The sequence below is a fragment of the Taudactylus pleione genome, unplaced genomic scaffold (assembly GCF_031769625.1).
Source record: "Taudactylus pleione unplaced genomic scaffold, aTauple2 ptg000037l, whole genome shotgun sequence".
Lineage (NCBI taxonomy): Eukaryota > Metazoa > Chordata > Amphibia > Anura > Myobatrachidae > Taudactylus > Taudactylus pleione.
The window spans coordinates 8,490,878-8,510,102 of record NW_028284439.1 but is presented as its reverse complement, the minus strand read 5'-3'; the positions used below and the strand labels follow the sequence as shown (position 1 = coordinate 8,510,102).

At 43.3% G+C, this 19,225-nt stretch overlaps 1 protein-coding gene across 1 annotated transcript in view; it reads left to right on the top strand.

Moving 5' to 3' along the window:
* The first annotated feature begins 1,278 nt into the window (after positions 1-1,278).
* The window catches only part of MECOM (MDS1 and EVI1 complex locus), a 355,310-nt gene continuing 337,363 nt past the window's right edge, over positions 1,279-19,225 (top strand). The window contains exons 1-2 of the mRNA XM_088452371.1: positions 1,279-1,365; positions 6,497-6,822. Coding sequence (XP_088308497.1) covers positions 6,514-6,822 — 309 coding nt within the window. The 5' untranslated portion in view covers positions 1,279-1,365; positions 6,497-6,513. The remainder of the gene's footprint in view (positions 1,366-6,496; positions 6,823-19,225) is intronic.

The following is a 19,225-nucleotide window of genomic DNA, read 5'->3' as shown; positions in this document are numbered from 1 at the left end:
TATATATTTTTTTTTTTTTATTATAGTTCTCCCATTATATATCTCAAGCATCAATCTTGCCTTTTTTGCTTGGGCTATTTTGTGTTTTTACACTTATGAATTATGTTGAATTATATGTTCTAACAATTCTTAATATATTAAATTAATCTGTCCTTATCCACCTTTTGCGCTCTCTATTGCTTTTTTATATGTATGTTTATAATATATTAGGATCACCAGAAATCTTATTGGGAGCTGCAAAGTGCTTAAGGTGTTTAGTTAATGATTCAATTGTTAAAATACCCACTGCTTTAATATTTTAATTGCGTCTGATTTAGATATAGTTTATATTTATTTAGTTTTCCTAATACATAACTGGCTGCAGAGCTGAGACAGCAGAGAGAGCGCCGGGGAAGGAAGAGTCACTGTCACCCGGCAGCTCTCAGGATAGGACTGACTGCCGGGGAGGCGCTGCACGATTTTGCTGCAGCTCCCCCTACAGTCAGCACCAGTAGGCACAGTTGCCTGATCATTAAATTATTAGAGTGTCCGGGCGCAATGGTGGCAAGGGCTCCGGTGGTGCGGATACAATACCTTGGCTGGCGGCACCCCGTCTGCTGGGCCTGCCACGGTGCCCAGGGCACGTGCCCAGCTCGGCCCCCCCTAGTTACGCCACTGGGGAGTAGGTATTGTAGTTCTGGACTGAGTTCTTGGGGTATATTTAATAAATGTTGATTTTGATAAATTTTTTAAAAACAATGAAAATCGATCAACATTGATGTTGTGTTTCTAAGGCTAAATAACACATTTACTAAAAGTTTTAATTTTTTTAAGTATTAGTAGAAGTAGCAAGAGAGAGAGAAGTAGCAAGTGGTCTGTGCCAGATGCACCAATCAGCATTTTAATGGTGTTAGAGCACATGTTCTCAAACTGAGTCCTCAGGACCCCAAACAGTGCATATTTTCCAGGTATCCTCACAGAATCACAAGTGAAAAAATAATTTCCACCTGTGGCTCTTTTAAAATGTGTCAGTGAGTATTGAATACACCTGTGCACCTTCTGTGTGATGTGGAAAACGTGACCAGTGTGGGGTCCTGAGGACCGCGTTTGAGAACCACTGTGTTAGAGCAGTGGTTCTCAAATTCGGTCCTCAGGACCCCACACAGGTCATGTTTTCCAGGTTTCCCAGCAGGTGCACAGGTGTACTCATTACTTACTGATACATTTGAAAAGATCCACAGGTGGAGCTAATTAATTCACTTGTGATTCTGTAAGGAGACTTGGAAAACATGCACTGTTTGGGGTCCTGAGGACCGACTTTGAGAACCTGTGTGTTAGAGGATGCATTGCGCAGTGGAGATACTAATACAGCATTTTCTGTGGCCAGTAAGTACAAGGACATAATGGATACAGTGCTGAACTTGCTGACCAATAAGTACAGAGTGATAGATCATACAGCAATGATAACAGCAAATGCAGTGCTTGACCACAATGTGTTGCACAGCAAATAATAAAACAATATCATGATACAGTGTAGATTTCATACTTACCACCTGTGTTATGCTGGCCACAACATAGCGATATTTTACCCGATCTGGACGATTCCAACACATTGGAACGACAGATCGTGTAAAATATGGCCAAATCCTGAGTAAATCGTGAGTCCCCACTCACGATCATGATGCGATGCACGTCCCCGCTGGTCACACATCACATCGTCAGATCTGCCGTGTAGTAGGGCAGATCTGACAATCTAGGAGGCGATGCACTGTGAAAGTCTGGATGCATGAGAGATCGTATGAAGATTGGACACCAAATCGTGTGCAGATCGTGCGGAGATCGTGTGCAGAGCTGCCAGGGAGAGTTTCAAGGGAAATCGTACATAAATCGCACGCATCGGCTGATCGTGTGCACATCGCCATGTGTGTGGCCAGCTTTACTATATATTGTTAATGAGAACTATTTTATAAATAACAATATAATGATCTCATGAACCCCCTTCTACCCTGGCTTGTATCACAATAATATCAATGCTAAGGGAATTATTGAGCAGGTAGTAATCTGAGGTGTATTACCATGTCTGCAACACACAATAACACAGGTGAATAGGATATGTATTTTGGGGCAGTCTGTCAGGTTCGCCATATGAAATGTTGACACAGTCAAAATGTCAACATCTGCATAAGGGTTTGGATTAGGGATGGACTCACAGTACTGCAAGGTATTACGGATGTGAGATAACAGTAGTGGGCATCTCTATGCTGGCTGTGCGATGGCTTTGAGATTGCATTCATTAGCATAATTTCACAGCAGACCTCTGTGCGTAATCGCAGCTGCGATTGCAATAGCAATCCATGCTGAATCAGGCCCAGTGTATTTTATCCCTTTAACAAATAACTAAAACAATATGATAACAAAAATGTAGGTTATTTTACTAATGGGAGCAAACTTTCACAAGGCAGTAATTCGCATCATCCAATAGGACACTTGCTCTCATTAGTATGCACTAGGTTGATCTGATTAAAGCTAATTATTCACTGGTTGCTGTGGGTTATTGCACTGTGCAAGCCTGCATCAAAGTTAGTAGATGATCCTGAATGCAGAGCACTTGCACTGACTGCACTATCAGGAGAACAACTGTATCCACCCTAGGCCCGTATTCAATTTGAGGTGAAAAGCCGTTTTCGCGTGGTTTTGGCGGAAACTTTTCACTGATGACGCCATTTCGCCAGGCGGAAAAGTATCGCGTATTCAATTTGAAACACTTTCCGCCTAGGCAGAAAGCCAATGCAATGTAATAGCCGAAAAAGTTTCGCCTATGAATAGCAGGCGGAAAAAAGTGCAGAATTGGGGTTTTGGGGTGCTAAGTTGCGGGAACCCCCATGCAGCCTTCAGACAGTCCCCCAACGGTAAACTGTGTCAAAAAAATATTTAAAAACCAATTAAGAACACCCCAAAAAACCACTTTGAATTTTGGGGGCGAAAAAAAAAAATGTTGGGGGACAAAGTTAAAAACTAGCTAACTTGACTCCGGGGGGGGGTCCCCAAGTGTTTTTTTAATTGCAGGGCCTTGCGGCAGGTGGATTTTTCACATTTTTTTAAACTTAACTTTAGCAACTTTAAAATATGCTGGCCCCCATTTTCAAGTACCCCAAATTTGCTGGGATAAGTTATTTTCTGCAAAAATAAACTCATGAATACTATTCTGCACCACTTATACAAAAACGCTGTTTAGCAGCTATTGAGCCCGTTTAAAAACACCAAATACCTTCAACAAGCCAAATCAGGGGGTACCATAGTGAACCCCCATGTCAGAGCATCTCTTGGGGGGTGTCAGGCTGATTTCCCCAAATCTGACAGCACTTTCCTCTTGTTTAAGTTTCGCCAGGTCTCGTTTTCGCCTACTTTCAAATTGAATACGGCGATACGCGGGCACGCGCGCAATACTTTTCCGCCTGCAAAACAGGCAAAGTAGGCAAAAACTCCTGGGAGGCAAAAAAGTATTGCGGGTCCGGTCAAATTGAATACGGTTCCTAGTCTACATTCCAGTTTCTGGCCTCTATAATGCATTACCTATGACATCATTACAGAGGTTACAGGGTTCTGCAAGTTAAAGATTACATTGGTTGCTTTGGTATTGCATGTTTACTGATTTCTGACAATAGTACTTTTATAATTTCCGCTTAAATGTAGTTTTGTTTCAGTGACACAAAGTAATGCAGTGGCCAGAATGTCATCCAGGGCCATAAAACAGATATATGTTGTCACTCTTGGAATTGGATTCTCAATACCCCTGTTTAAATTATGCATTAAGGAAGGTTGATGGTGTATCAGGGGTCATGGGGTTGGCAGTGGCAGCAGGGAAGCACAGATGGATCTTTACAGAGCTGTTTAAAGTTCTGCTGTCTGGAGACTGGGAAATATGATTTATTAGTTGTAGTGTACAAAGCACGTACCTAGATTTGTCCGTGGGTCCCACACTGGGATGTAACTGAATGTGATGCATATTACTTGAGATGCATTCCTCATTCTTCCAGTAATGCGCAGAGTCAGTGAGCAAGCCATAAACAATACTACAAGGCACATTTTGTCTCCAACGTTATATAACTGATATTAAGAAATCTGCTGCCATAGTATAATTGTATATAACCCAATTTTAGGTGTCCAGGTTCCACTAGAATTAAACTCTTAGGTGGCATTTTGTCTTGGTGCATGTGCTTTTTATCGTGATAACGTGATTATTATCTTCTGTTTATAAACGCCAACATATTACGCAGGTCTGTATATTGTGCGCGGGGGGGGGGGAGTTCTGGGCAACTGGAAAGCACCTCTAAGAGGTATATTTACTAAAGTGAGAGTTTTTAGAGGTGGAGTTGTTGCCCATAGCAACCAGATTCTACTTATCGTTTATCTGGCACCATCTAGAAAATAATAGCTAGAATCTGATTGGTTGCTATGGGCAACAACTCAACTTCTAAAAACCTGCACTTTAGTAAATATACCCCTAAGTATGCAGGTAAAGCTTTAGGTTTTTATTGCCTTCCTCGTTCGTATTTGAAAGTGTGTCCTTTTGTCCAAGAAATGATCTTATTTTTAAAAATGATGTATCTTTATCATATCATCTGTGTCCCATCTCTCCTGTTAGCTGATCTCTTTACTGATGTGTTTTATCAGCCCTTTTCTGCATTTTTTCTGGTTCATTCATGTCTCTTGGAGAGAGTGGGCCTGATTCAGAGGTGCACGCTGGTACGTCTTTTGCCGACGTTGTGGCAGCGATAATATGCAAATGATAGTATCAGCCTTCCCCTGGTGCATTAGTCGGCACCTGAATTTTTTAAACACTGATTCTTGACATCAGCGCACCATCGGGTGCACCATCAACACTTGGACTTGCCCTATAGCAGGTGCTATTTCTCCCTCTGTGGCTGCAGCTGTGCACCTGAGAACGCAGTTGCTCTAACTGACATGCCTGCGACAATCCCATAACGCACCAATGACACATTGTTTATTTTGTTTTCACTTCAAGCCACCGCCCAGTTACTGCCCAGGAACGCCCATCACTTTTCTGGCACCTTTCTGATATTGTCTCTCCCAATCGCAATAGAATAGTTGTGCGTACACTCTGTGTAACGCATGCTACATAGGGCATCATTTATCTCTATGGAGACTTAGGGGGCGGGGCTGGTCTCTTTATGTCATTAGGCCACACCCTCATCACCGCAAACTGAAGCAATTTGCGGGTCATTGATGAGGGGGCGTGGCTAAAATGCCAGCCCCATCATTTTTGCGCCGCCCCCTTCTTACGGACGCACAATTCCTGGTATTTTCACCCTCGCCAATTCACTTGTAAATGGGTGGAATGCAGGAGACCCACCCACTCTTCCGACCTGAAAAATCATGCAGTAGGGGTTTTTAAAACGTTTTGCGCATGTGCAGTGGCAAATAATTGCTCAGCTACATGAACCTCACCAGTGCATGCAAATTGCTTGCGCCTCTGAATGAGGCCCAGTGCCTCCAAAACTATAAACATTACTCAAGGTGATGTCACACAGTCTATTCGTCTGTTTTCTCTAGAGCACTATGCATTGATTTACCCATTCTGGAGCAGCGACCTGACACAAATATGTTAATAATAACTGCTGTAAGATATATCTTACCTTTTAGACCACAAGTTGTATCTGTGTAATTAGCATATTAAACAAAATTCAACCCTGGACTGATCCCCATATAGAATAGTGTTCAGCGCTGGTGTTTGTCCACAGACATATTCAGGACTGGCATACCTTGCTTCTGTACCTACTGACATGAAAAGTCCTCTGTCAATCCTATTATGGTTGCTGTAGATTATATTGCAATTCGTATATCAGATACATATAATATGAAATCTCACAATTGGACATAGACTGCTCTTTAAAGGAAGTCCTTAACAAAAGCTGCATAATGCAATAAATATAATGTGTAACTGTAGTATGCAGGGCCAGTCAATGGTCAAAGGAACACATATACATTATAATTAAATTTACAAAGTATGCCTTAAAGCACAAGGGAAAATTAAAATCACTTATTTTATATTTTCCTTATGATAGTCTTATTGAATGATACCCTCTGGAAGGTGTTCCACTGGTGGTTCCATTGTTACTTGAATTGGCATTCCTTTCCAATAGATCAATATTTATTTAATCACTGATTGCAATTTGTTTCTTCCACATTCTCTGTTGGAGAAGTAATGGAGTTGCATTATACAAAACAGCAGTAGATTATGGATGTTGGTAGGTGTCATCATGAACTTTTACTGGCTTTCCTGGAAAGTGCTTCATATATACTTCTAGTATTGGCCCACATGCTAAATTATTGTGGTACTTCCATCACCTAGAAGATTGGACTGATAATGATAAATGTTATTACCGTTTAATAATTGTATGGACTAGCTTTGCAACACAATAGCAAACGAGAATATTAATATATTCATATCACATAAACATATGACTAATCCGTTCTATTTTATATCTGTTTATAGGTGAACATTTTCCTGGGATGACAGCTGGTGAGGTTGTATGTGTTGATGATGGAATTGTCACTGCTTCAGCTTCACATTTTCCAGATTTACCCTCCCCAGCCTCTTCTAGTGATGAGTTCACACCTAATGAAGTATCACCATATAAGGCTTCTATTTATATCCCAGATGACATTCCAATACCTCCTGAATTTGAACTTCGGGAATCAGGTATTCCAGGGGCAGGACTGGGAATATGGACAAAAATTAAAATATCATCTGGAGAAAAAATTGGACCATTTGAAGGAGAGCAATGTATGAACCTTGAAAATTCACACTGTGGCTGGGAAGTAAGTGAAAATATGTATACCTGTAATTGTTTTTTAAATAGTTTAATAGTGAAACTGATCTTAAGCCTACAAAATGGGCTTTGCTTGCTCAATTACTACAAACTGTAATTCATGAAAATTTTAACTAGAAAACTATTGATGTGCCAAAGGCAAAGGGGAGAGAAACTCCCATCTGACTGGTGATGGCATCCTAGGGTAGGACATCTTACAAATAACCTGTTTGCTGAGAATTATTAATAATGTGACGTGGATAGGGGTTTCCATCCCATTTTAGGCTGAGCACTCATGTAGAGAGAGTGTTGAGGAGTTTATATCAATGATGACTAATTGATTTCAATTGTTGCCCAAAAACCTTGGATCCCGAGGTTTCTGTGGTCACTAGCTGCACTGAGAGGCCACCATAAGATCCACATTTTGGATCTCAACATGTAGGCTTAAAAGTCTGAAGTTGAAGTTCCATCTTTATTTAACAAGATGATGGGAAATTAAAGTAAAGTTACTGTCCTCCTGATATAACCTCAGAGTCACCTTACTGATCAGTGTGACTACAAGGCATTAATGCTTATGTAGTGATAGAACATGCAAATGCTGGTGCCATAGAGTCTAGTGACCTATTTAGTTACCTTGGGCAACCTTGACTTGTTGGTGTGATCTTTTTAAACCATTCTGTAATTTTGCTTACTGATGCATAAAAACACTGTTCAGGCATTCAATCCTGTGCCTAGCTTTAGTTTCAGGCATTCAGTCAGCTATTGGTAAGAGAAACACTCGAGAACGAATACAAGTCATGTTTCACAAATATTTGGATGCCTACAAGTAAATGGACGACTCTGCATTAAAACAGTTTGTTTAGGAAGCTGCTGAATAAGTAGTTTGTCCAATTTTTACATCAATGTGCTTGCTATTTCACACTTAACATGTAGTTTCAAAGTGTTGTCTTCAGGTTTGTTAGACTGTTTACACTTACTTAATTTAGCAAAGATGTGGGCTTATATAAAATATTTGACTGCTTGTGTATTTCCTTTAAGTACCTCATGAAATATTATTATAATTACTAATCATACGGAGCAGATACAATTTTATATATTTTATATAGATATATATATATATCTATATAAAAAGCAAAATTTAAAAGTATATCTCCATGCGCAAAAAGGATGTTAGTCCAATCATTAGTATGGAAGTAGGTCCTCTCAGTGTTTTAAAAGGTATTTAATTGTTTGCAGCTCCCTTCAGTCCAATCCTCCTCCTCAGGAGCAAGTTCAGGAATTTCTGATCAAAGTAGAAGGAGTGCGCCCCACAATGAGTATGATATAAATATTTACTGTAATTATGGCACACATAAAAAACTTACACAGAAGTTATCACAGTTCAGCATACAGGATCATCGGCAACCACGGTTAGCCCAAGAAACACAGCCACAAAAGTATCAGTGAGACCGCTATTGCCTTTTCAGCATCCCAGCTCCAGATCCCAGTCACAGGACTACACTTCCCATGAAGCAGCGTCACGGCGTTGTGACGTCACCGCGTTTCATCTTTAGGCCTTCGTCAGCACACCCACTGACGAAGCCCTAAAGACAAAACGCGTTTGGGCGTGGTTTTCGGTGACGTCACAATGCCGTGACAATTGGATCCCATGGAATTTGAAAGGGGAAGAAGCCATTCCCATTCCATGTAGTTCATTTCCAGCTACGGTGCTGGTTTAATTAAATGAATCCTTCCCGCCAAATCAAGATAATCCCCTTCAATTGTCTTGTGTCTGGTCACTTTCAATGCACTAGTCTGCACTAGTCTAACTTAAGACTGGCACACAGTAGACAATGTGTATACCCAGCCGACGAACAATGCGACGAACGACATATGGAGCGGTGGGTTGACACCTCACGATCTGGTGAACGACTGCGCGATATGTCGTTCACCAGCCGCCTCCGCAAGCATGTGGTTGTTCATCAAATTGAAAGATTTAGAAGCATGTATGCTCGATCTGTCAAGGCGATGAACGACCCCGCGGGAGAACGCAGGGTCGCTCATAGCGGGTACACATCGGCTGATTTGGACGATATGTCGGACTGATCTGCCGGATCGGGCAACATATCGTCTCGTATGTACCCACCATTAGTTTTAACCAGTGCTCGAAGTGGGAATTTAGAGGTGGAGGTATGGAGACTGAATTTCCCCCCCTGGGCCCCTGCTTCCATATCACCCCATTGTACGTCTCTCACCCCACCCCTACACTTCTCCCTGCCTGCTCCCCTCTCTCACACCTTGCCCTTATTACTGAATCCCTCTCTTCCCTCACCCCCTACAATACTAACTGCCTGCCTCCCTCTGTCTGCCCCTCTCTCACATCCTCCCCTCTCTCTACTTCCCTCTTACCTGCGGTCCTGCGCTGCTGGAACGGAGCTGCCAGGAGTACCGGGTCTTCGTTGCTGCTCCAGTAGTGCGAGCCAATGAGAAGCTGCCATGTGATTGGCTGGCGGCTGCGAGCACAGTGATTGGCTGGCGGCCACGAGCCCCGTGATTGGCTGGCGGCCGCAAGCCCTGCAATTGGCTGGCAGCCAGAGTGCGCTGTTTACAATGCAGCCGGGACCAGGTGGCTGCTTTGTCCCGGCTATATGCCAGCCGCTGATCGAGATGTGTCCCCTGCGGGACACATGTCTACACAGTGTTTCCATTGCCGCCGCTGCTCCAGCGCAGGGATGCCATACTGCAACCCAGCGCTGTTGCATTCTCCTCTGTGGCTAAAATGAAGTGGGGCCGGGAAGTGGCGGTATGTCATACCGCCGTATACCGCCCCACTTCGACCACAGGTTTTAACTAATTACATTGGATAGAGTCATGGCTCTGAGAACAATCAGACTTCAGCAAAACTCTTATACAGATTAGTAAAATAAGAAATCGGTATGTAGGACAGTCAGAAATCGTACAAACTATTTCTTACGTTTAACAGATACAGCAGTACCTAACCTCCTATAGAGTGATACTATTTATTGTGGTTTCTTTGGGAAACAGACACTGCTATTAGGACTATTTGTCCAGCCCCCTCACGCTTCAAACCTTATTTTGGGGCCCATTTATCAAAGTGTACTTGAGGTAAAATCCCCGAAAACACCCTTTTCAGGGGTTTACCTCAAATACTAAGTATCCCCCTTATGTATGAAGGAGGGACAGCAGCAGGTATTTCTGATACATGCTGTGATCCCTCCATTACCGCTGGCAGCCGCCTCCCCCATAGGTTTCTATGGGGGATGCGATGCTGCCAAATTTACCAATATCCGTAATGCGATGCATTCCAGATATTGGCCCCCGCAATCAACGCCATCTGAAGATGGCATTAGCTGCTGTAGCCTATGTGCTACACCGCGCACTATTAGCCAGCGGAGGCAGGGGCAAACGCAGGATTTTTAAGGGGGGGTTTCCATATTTTAGAGAGAGAGAGAGATAGATTATTTTATATAGAGAGAGATTGTTGTGTGTGTGTGTGTGTGAGACATACACACAGTATACATACACACCAACATACTTACAAACTCACACACAGCATACATACATGTTCCCTTGTCATTTATACCAATTAAATATTCACATTGAACAAATAAAAAGGAAAATGGAATAGTTATAGAGTTTATTTACAAAGGAAAAAAAAAAGACTCCAGAGCTGTTAGTATTTCATGTTACTATATTCCCCTCCTCCTCCCCTCCTGGGACTTTAGATGCACAGCACCCACCTGGTCAATTGGACCACACTGGCACCAGCAATGTCTGTGTAGATATAGCTTTATTGTATATAAACATGGTGGCACCAAACAGCCCCCCCCCCCCACCACCACCTTCACTGACCCCCCCCCCCCCCACCTTCCCTGGGACTCCTATGTCTCACACACACACACACTCCTGTGTCTCACACACACACACACACACACACACACACACACACACACACACACACACACACACACACACACACACACACACACACACACACACACACACACTCCTATGTCTCTCACACACACACCCACACACACACACTCCTATGTCTCACACACACACGCACACTCCTATGTCTCACACACACACACACACTCCTATGTCTAACACACACACCACACACACACACTCCTATGTCACACACACACACACACACACACACACACACACACACACACACACACACACACACACACACACACACACACACACACACACACACACTCCACAAACACCCCCCTTCTTCCCTGGGACATCAATGTCACACACATTCATCACACTCACACACACATCACACACAGAGCAACACATACATATATCACACATACTGTACATCACACACACACCACCTACCCAGCCAACACTAAAAACAAAGAAACTGACCTGACATGATTCTGCAGTTAGCCTCTCAGTGCCGTGCCGCCCTCCCACGTCTCACTGCGCCGACCAGCTCCTCGATCCCTCCCTTGTATGCGCTGTGGCAGTTGTCACTGGAGAGAAGACATGTCATCTCTCCATAGAGCCAGCGCACCATGCGGGAGCCGGAGGAGGCGGAGCTCAAAGGCTCAAAGCAGGGTCATGGATAGATCCCCTTCCGTAGATGTATCAACAGAAGGGGATCTATACAAAATCCTCACAGCAGCCAGGATAGCCGGGTGCGCCACTGATATACATAGCAGCAGGCACCCGGCAAATAGAAATTGCTCGAGAGGCCGTGTCCGCCCAAGAGCATTATCCGCTCAGTGTGGCCATCCTGGTTACGGCCTCTGAAAAAAGAATTTGGTTGGTCGGGGGGGGGGGGTTTCTGGGTACTCGGAAACCCCCCCTGCTTGCGCGAGTGGGAGGAATCCACCGGAACCCTCCCCGGGTATGGCGGAAGTGCATGTGCAGTCCAGGGGACTGTGAATACGCACCACTCCCTATACTGGCCGGCAGATCTCCGGAGACATCGCAGGGACGGGCTCCTTTTGGAGGAGTCCCGGATGATATATCCGGCCGAAGAGATCACTTTTTGCAATGCGATTATGGGCGTTACTGGCATGCCCTGATCCCGTTGCAAAAACGATCATTGATTAAATGGGCCCCTATGTGTTTCCTTTTATGCAGCGATTAGCTCTGTGCACATACGATTCAAAAACTAGTTGCTTCATGCGAATCTGATACTACAATACATCATTGTGCATGTAATTCACTTCCACAATAATGCACACAGCAAATTTTGAAGAGATACAAAGCCAGAAAACTGGGATCCACAGAAGCCTCTGCAATAGGTTTTTCTGGGATTACGATAATAAAAGAAAAAGAGATAGTTAGGGACTCGGGGCCTGATTCAGACCCGCTCGCAAGCGGGTCGATGTTGGGCCAGTGCGCATGCGCATGATGGACCTGGCTCCGTCGTGCGCATGCGCGAGACCCGGATAGCGACGGGCAAGCCCTTTGGGTCTCGCTACAAAGGGGCCGTGCTGTCGATGGTGAGTGACAGCACGCCCCCTTTGGTGGGCGTGCCGGGGGCATGGCTGGCCAGACGGAGGCATTCCCATGAGAACGCCTACCGTCTGGGGCCAGCCCCACTGACATCACTAGTGATGTCAGTGGGAGTGCTTTTGGCTCTGATAGAGCCAAAAGCACTCCAGGGCTTGCGGCAGATGAGACCCTACCACAAGGGTCTCGTCGCAAGCCCGATGGTCGCGATGGTCTTGACCATCGCGACCATCTTTTTGGCCACACGCTATAGCTGTGGGTGGTCACCCACAGCTATGCGAGCAGCCAGGAGGCCGCTCTAAAAAGAGAGAGGGCCGGCCCTGATTCAGAGCGAGCGCTCTGAAAGAGCGTCCGGCTCTGAATCAGGCCCTCACTTAGAGCTGGACGCAAAGTAAGCATTTGCAGATGCACTAAAAATTTGTCTACACACTCACTTATGGTTTTGCATGTTCAGTTGCATTTTGGAATATTTATTGTGTATCATCTATAGTACTTGTATATAGATGTGTCAGCCACAACTGCACAGACCAATTGTCCACATACAATGCGATTTAATTCTCGGGATCATTAGAAAAGTGAATTTTCTTGTGCTTCAGCCCTAAAATATGCATTATTGCTAAAAATAAAAATGACGAAATGATTCATAAATGGAGCAGTTTCAATGTTCCTGCAGTTAAGCAAATTTTTTGCTACTGCGCATGTGCGAAAAGTTCAAGAATTACGTACTGCATACGTGCGAACCCAAGTGTCCAAAGGCATTTGCAGTTGTGCATGGCATTGCTAACACTTGAGAAGGGGTTTGTAATCTCTGGCCCACCTGTTACGCCGACTACGAAGGCGCGTAGAGCAGCAGCCAGCAGACTACACCGTGGAGTGCACGAACAGGACCCCCCAAGGATGCCCCTCCACTCTGCCTGCCGTCCGAACAAGACTCCCCAGGCAGAGGCGGATTAAGGGGGGCCACAGGGAACGAGCCCAGCTGGAGCTGATCTGACTCTGCTGACCGACGCAGTTCTCCCAGCGGCAACGCAGCCACAGTCTGCCCCAGCTGCAGATTCTGGCTCAGGCAGAATTTCTTCAGATGCAGACCCACTGCACGAGTCAGGCAGGTTAGCCAGTTGTGGCTTATTTAGCTTGGTTAGCCAACGCAGCTTGTACATGGAACTCTGAGGAACTTGTTCCTGCACAGGATGAGGACTGGAGGTTGCCCGCACACAGGCTGCGCGGGTTCAGCACCTCTACGAACCTGAGGCCCACCAGCTGGTTGCTCTGCAGTTTCCTGGAGCGCAGGGCTGCGTCCAGGGCTGCGGTCCTCGGGTCACAGCTGGTGCTGTTGCCATCATCAACAGGAGAGGTCAGTGCTGATTTAGAATCAAGGTTGGGGTCAGGGTCAGTGCTCCCTCAGGTGATTGCAGGCAAACACAACCTGGGTCTGGGGGGCACACACATAACGCCGGCAGTAGCAGAGCCTATTACATGGTTCCCAATTTGCTGCACAGCACATACCGCAATAATAACAATGGCACACAAGGATGAAGAAAAAAAAGCCTACAAGGAGGGGACCCAGCTATTGTCTGTGGATATATTATGTCTATTTCCCTCTCGGAGTGCAGGTAGAAGCTGTGCTGCTGCTGCCTCATGGAGGTGCAGGGCAGGAGGCACACAGTGGACGCAGTCAGGGGGGCAGTGCTCACAAGTCTTAAGTGCCCTGGACCCCCCAAAGGCTTAATCTGGCCGTTACCAGACCTCTCAGGGCTGCCCCTCACTTCCCGCTGGGCCGTTCCTCCTGTCTCATTAGCAGCCATGGCCCACTGTTACTGCGGCCACGCTTAGGGAACTCAGAGGTCGGATTCTGAGCTGTGCCTCTGTGGCCGCATGTGTTAACAGCAGTGGAGGCGAGGGCCAGGGATCTTTGTTAATTGGACTGTGCAGCAGCAGAAGTTCGATGCAAGCCTGCATAGCCTAATTTCGCCACATGATTTTATTCCCCCTCTATGCCCACATGGATGGTAGGGAATGCCGTTGGACACTGGCTGATGACGTCAGGGTCAATCTACGGATCTAGCTGCTTCCATAGCAGCACAGCCCTTACCTTACTCACGGGTGGCTCCTTCTCACACGACAGGGCAGCAGAAGTGGGCTGCGGCACCTGCTCCTACTCCACGAAGCCATGCATGCTGTGACTATGGGTGGGAGCAGTGAGCAACAGCTGGATGAAAAAGGTTGGTAAGTATCGTGACACTGTGGAGAGACTGCAGACAGGCAGGGATGGTATAGGGAAGCAATACCGTATATATATGGCTTTTAACATGAGACCACGCCCCCTTAAACATAACTCGGGGCGCAAAAAGAAGATTTGCTTACCAAAAAAATTGCTCTCGGACCGGCCCTGATACCTGGGCATTTCAAGGTGGAGACTGGGAGGTGACCTAAAGTGATTGCATAAAAGAGCCACCTCATGGGCATGTTAGGGGAGGGTCACATGTGTGTCTGGGAACGCTTTTGCGTTGCCAATCACAAATCCATGGCTTTAGAGGCCATGTTTAGATGGAATAGAGGAGAGTAGCTAGAATAGACCATAGGCTACCGCAAATGTCGAGGGTGCGACCGATGTTGCGTCGATGTTGGAGTGTTCACAATCTCCATTGCAAATGCACAGACCATGCAGCCTGAAAGTGGGCGTCTCGACACTCGTACACTCCATCGCATCGTGGAGCACTAAAGGAAGGCTGAGATTAGCATTTGCATATTCCCGCAACCGCTATTGTGAAAGTGTCTGCGACAGCTGCTGCGTTACCAACCATCTCTAAATCAGGCCCTAAGTGTATCTGTAAAAAAGCTTCCATAGTGTAATATTTTGCTAACTCGCAGCTACTAGCACCTCTTGAACACTAGCAGGGGAATAGAGGCTGCGGCTATCTGCTAACTAATATGTGACCCTACAAATGCATCCTCTTCCCCTCTGGAATCACGTTTAGCTTGGATAACCTAAATGTTTGTAAATTACCCTTATAGATGCATACACTTTTTTATCACAATAATGTATACCTAATAAGTGTTTATTGTTATAAGAGCTCTCATAAGATAAAACCTGTATTAAACAAAATGTATTTGTTATTCTTATATTTATGCACATTATTAATTTTGGGGTAATTCTTCAGGTATCAGTCATTTCATGAGCATTGAATAGATTATTTGTGCTCATATTTCTATATTTAATACTAATAAAATAAATACAATATATGAATATACATATATCGGCTTTACTGTCCCTTCCTTTGCTAATGTGATGAACAGGAAATAGTACGGCTACATAATGTTAAAATATAACTTTCTGTCTAGCATTATTAACTTTGTGATAAGTATATTTTGTCTGAAACATTAACTCTCTGTTGAGTAGATAATATCAGAGTTAACCTCTGCAGTTAATGAAGTGACAGGACATCATAATTCGTTTCAATAAGTAAACATGTTACAGTCATTTATTGCAAGGTTTCAAAGATGACATGGATTTATTCAGTATAGTAGATGCCATTAAACAAAATCGTCAATATGTCACCAGGCAATCGCCTGTAAAATGAAATTGATTTGGTAAATGTAAGTGAAAAGGATCTGTTTGCTCTCATCCTCTGTCTGCGAGTGGGTGAGAAGGTGATGTCACTATCATACAGCAATAAAGAGAAAACTGATGGGCGGCAAGAAATGTGCACATAACTGTGTCATGATGCTTAGTCACTTTTCTAAATCATGTACATTTTGATTGAAAACTTTTTTATATCTTATAAACAATTCAAAAATAAAATACAGAGAAAAACTACCCTGGAGGATCTCCAACAGGTCTCCGAAGACCCAGTGGAGAAAGAGCCCACCTATCCCATAACTTATAAAATGTAGGAAGGGTCTTACGACTAGTATAAACATATCGTTCCTGGTCCATGGTCTCATTAACCAGCACTCGCCACTTGTGTATGTCCGGAGCACACCAGGAACGGGCAATAATCACTTTAGACAAAGTAACGATGGGAAAGTAAATTGAATATCCGACCACACTAATTTCCAAAATTCACTAACCCTAGGGCAGTGCCATAATAAGTGCCAAAAATCACAATCAAGCACTCAACATTTGGGACAGTTAGTTGGAACATTAATATCAATATGTGCAATAGACATAGTGAAACGGTAAGACCTGTGCAGAATGAAATAAAGGAATTGTTGAAGATGAACACAAGGGGAAGTGTACCTTATAGAACCCAGCAACTAAGACCACTGCGCGTCCTGAAGAGAGCCCAAATTTTGTTGTAATTTATTCCTAAGAGGAAGAAGGGCATCCGGCAAAGTATGAGAGGTAAGATCACTGTAAAGATAAGAATGCTTAGTCACTTTTCATGCACAGCTACAGTACATACATTTTCAATAATGGTCTCTAAAAAAATGTGTTTGTGTGTGTATAACTGGTGAACTGAACTTTAAACATTACTTTTGTTCTATAAACTAGTTTAAATATTTAGATAAATTATTAGTTATAAAACCTTATGTAAGTGTCACCAGAAGTTATACCTTGTTTAGATATGGGCACACCAGGGACCTTTTCACCAATACCCCTGTTCCTCTTTCTTTCGTAAAGAATGTAGCTTTCACGAGCAGGACCCTTCTTCCTCCTGTTTCATCCCTCTCCTTAGGTCCACCACTATCTTTACCATGCAATCATACCTACATTTGTAACTATGTGTAGATGTTTTGGAACTTCTAACTTGCCTGCCTGTTGCAATAAGCATGGAGAAGATGACATACCAGCTCAGCATACAGATCTCTATTGCAGTTTTTTGTGTTCATTTAGCTTACACTAAATATATGTACCCTCAAAAAGGGAAAGCAAAGACACTGCAAAGGCCAGGCTATGATGTAAATATGTTTTCTATAGTACCACGTACCCTCACCACCCTCCATATGTCTCCATACCACCAATCCTGACTGATGCCCGTGTGTACTATAATAAATGGGAAAAAAATATCCTCTGCTATTCCCATGGGTATATGTAAACCCTCCCCCCCACTATGTTGCTGACCATGGAGCATGCGTATGTTGCCTTTCCACCAATCAAGCAGGACCTGCTAAGTATAAAAACAAAGTGAAAGCAATTTTATCTAATTCATATTTTTCTTTTCTTTTTTTTATTATCTATAGAACTTAAAATAATCACCTTCTTATTTACATAATTTAATATCTCTTTGATGTTTATACAAAATGTAGTGTATGGTTATTGATCCAGAAAACTAGGACAAAGGGAGTAGTACAGACTCAATCGAGCGCTCCTAAGTAATAAAAAGTTATTATAATTTAAAACATAGTAGATTCTGTAATAGTGCTGGAATTTTTACATATGTATTCTTGAATATAACGCAATACATTTTCATATTTAATCATAAACCTTGGAAGAAGCAGAAGCTGATGTGAGTGGTTGTCACAACCTGGAACAGTTTAAGTCTGAATAAAATATAGAAGAATAGCCAGTGAGCACGATCCATGGAACAGTCCTATAGATGAAAAATGCAGTGTATAAAAACAGTGTTGGCTGTCTTTTAGTGTAGCTTTGAAATGCGTAACATAGAGTTCCTTCTAAATAAATTATAGTTGTCAATTAAGAAGTTTAATTTTTACTATATATATGGTATGTTTCGGTACATCCTATAAATATTTCATATATTCCACTATTTATTATTTTACAAGCATGTTTGTTACATATTTTAATAATGGCTTGTATGTAAAGACATCACTGTAGATATATAAACTACTTGATAAAGTTGGAAACTCTAGTGACAGTTTCTATTATTGGTTCTAGTGCACAATGTGCGTTAAGAACTGTGAGGAGAATCAGCAGATCAATCATTTAACATGATTTTAAAATAGAGCCATTGTGTTTCAGGAATATAATTAAATCAGTGATGGCTTTTTATTGAACAAAGGGCCATAAGCCTGGAGAGACTATCAAAAGCTCTTCAGACATTTGATTTCATTCTTGTTTTCTTTTTGGCCCAGTCTTTCGGCTTCAGTTTTAAATTCGTTTTGCATACCGTAGCAGTGTGAGTCTTTTCAATTATGTGACTCTCTATCATTTCTATTATTGCAGAAAAGAGGGCCAGTGGCCTGTTAACAAGTGCTAAAGTTCAGGAACTCTTAAACTAGTTTCCTCGGGTCAAAGGGGAAAGTTACTTTTACAAAAGAACAAAGGTGTGCCCTGATAATTCAACAAATAAAGAAGATCATATGTAGTGTATACATTGTAAAGTAAATGCATACATACCGACATATACACTAAATCATGTTAAAGCAGAATAGCAGTGACATTTGTGTTGCATGACATGTAAATTGAATTTCATTCTAAAAATTGCAAGTGTGTTAAAGCATGTGTATGAGCTGATTTCTACCTCCCAAATGTCTCATTTTTAGAGCAACTGTCCCTCTATTGGACCCGGTCCTCCATGTCTCACAGCACCATTGTTTTTAGTACATGGAACCACTTCAGTTTTAATGTATAGATTTGTGTCTACAAAACTACCTTTTAAAAGGATAATTCCAGCCAAAGAAACACTCCCTGTACTAATGTGGGAGTTCTTTTGATGTACAGAGTCTTCTGTCTGCCTCGACAACAAAGCAGAGGATGGAGGCGCAAACTGTTCTTTCAAAATGTGGGGTTCCCTAGCATGAGACGCCCATTGTTCTCCTGGGTGGGGGGAGTGAAATTTCTAATTTGGTAGATAACATAGTTTTTCCTAAGTTTGGTCAGGGTGTCTGTGTGTGTGTCCACCTTACATGGATTTTTATATTTGAATTATTTGGACACTAGCTACAGTACTAGCTCTTCTCCAGGTGGGCATTCAGTAACAGCCCCATATCTACCCCCATAGCTTTTGGGGGATATCAGTTTCTTA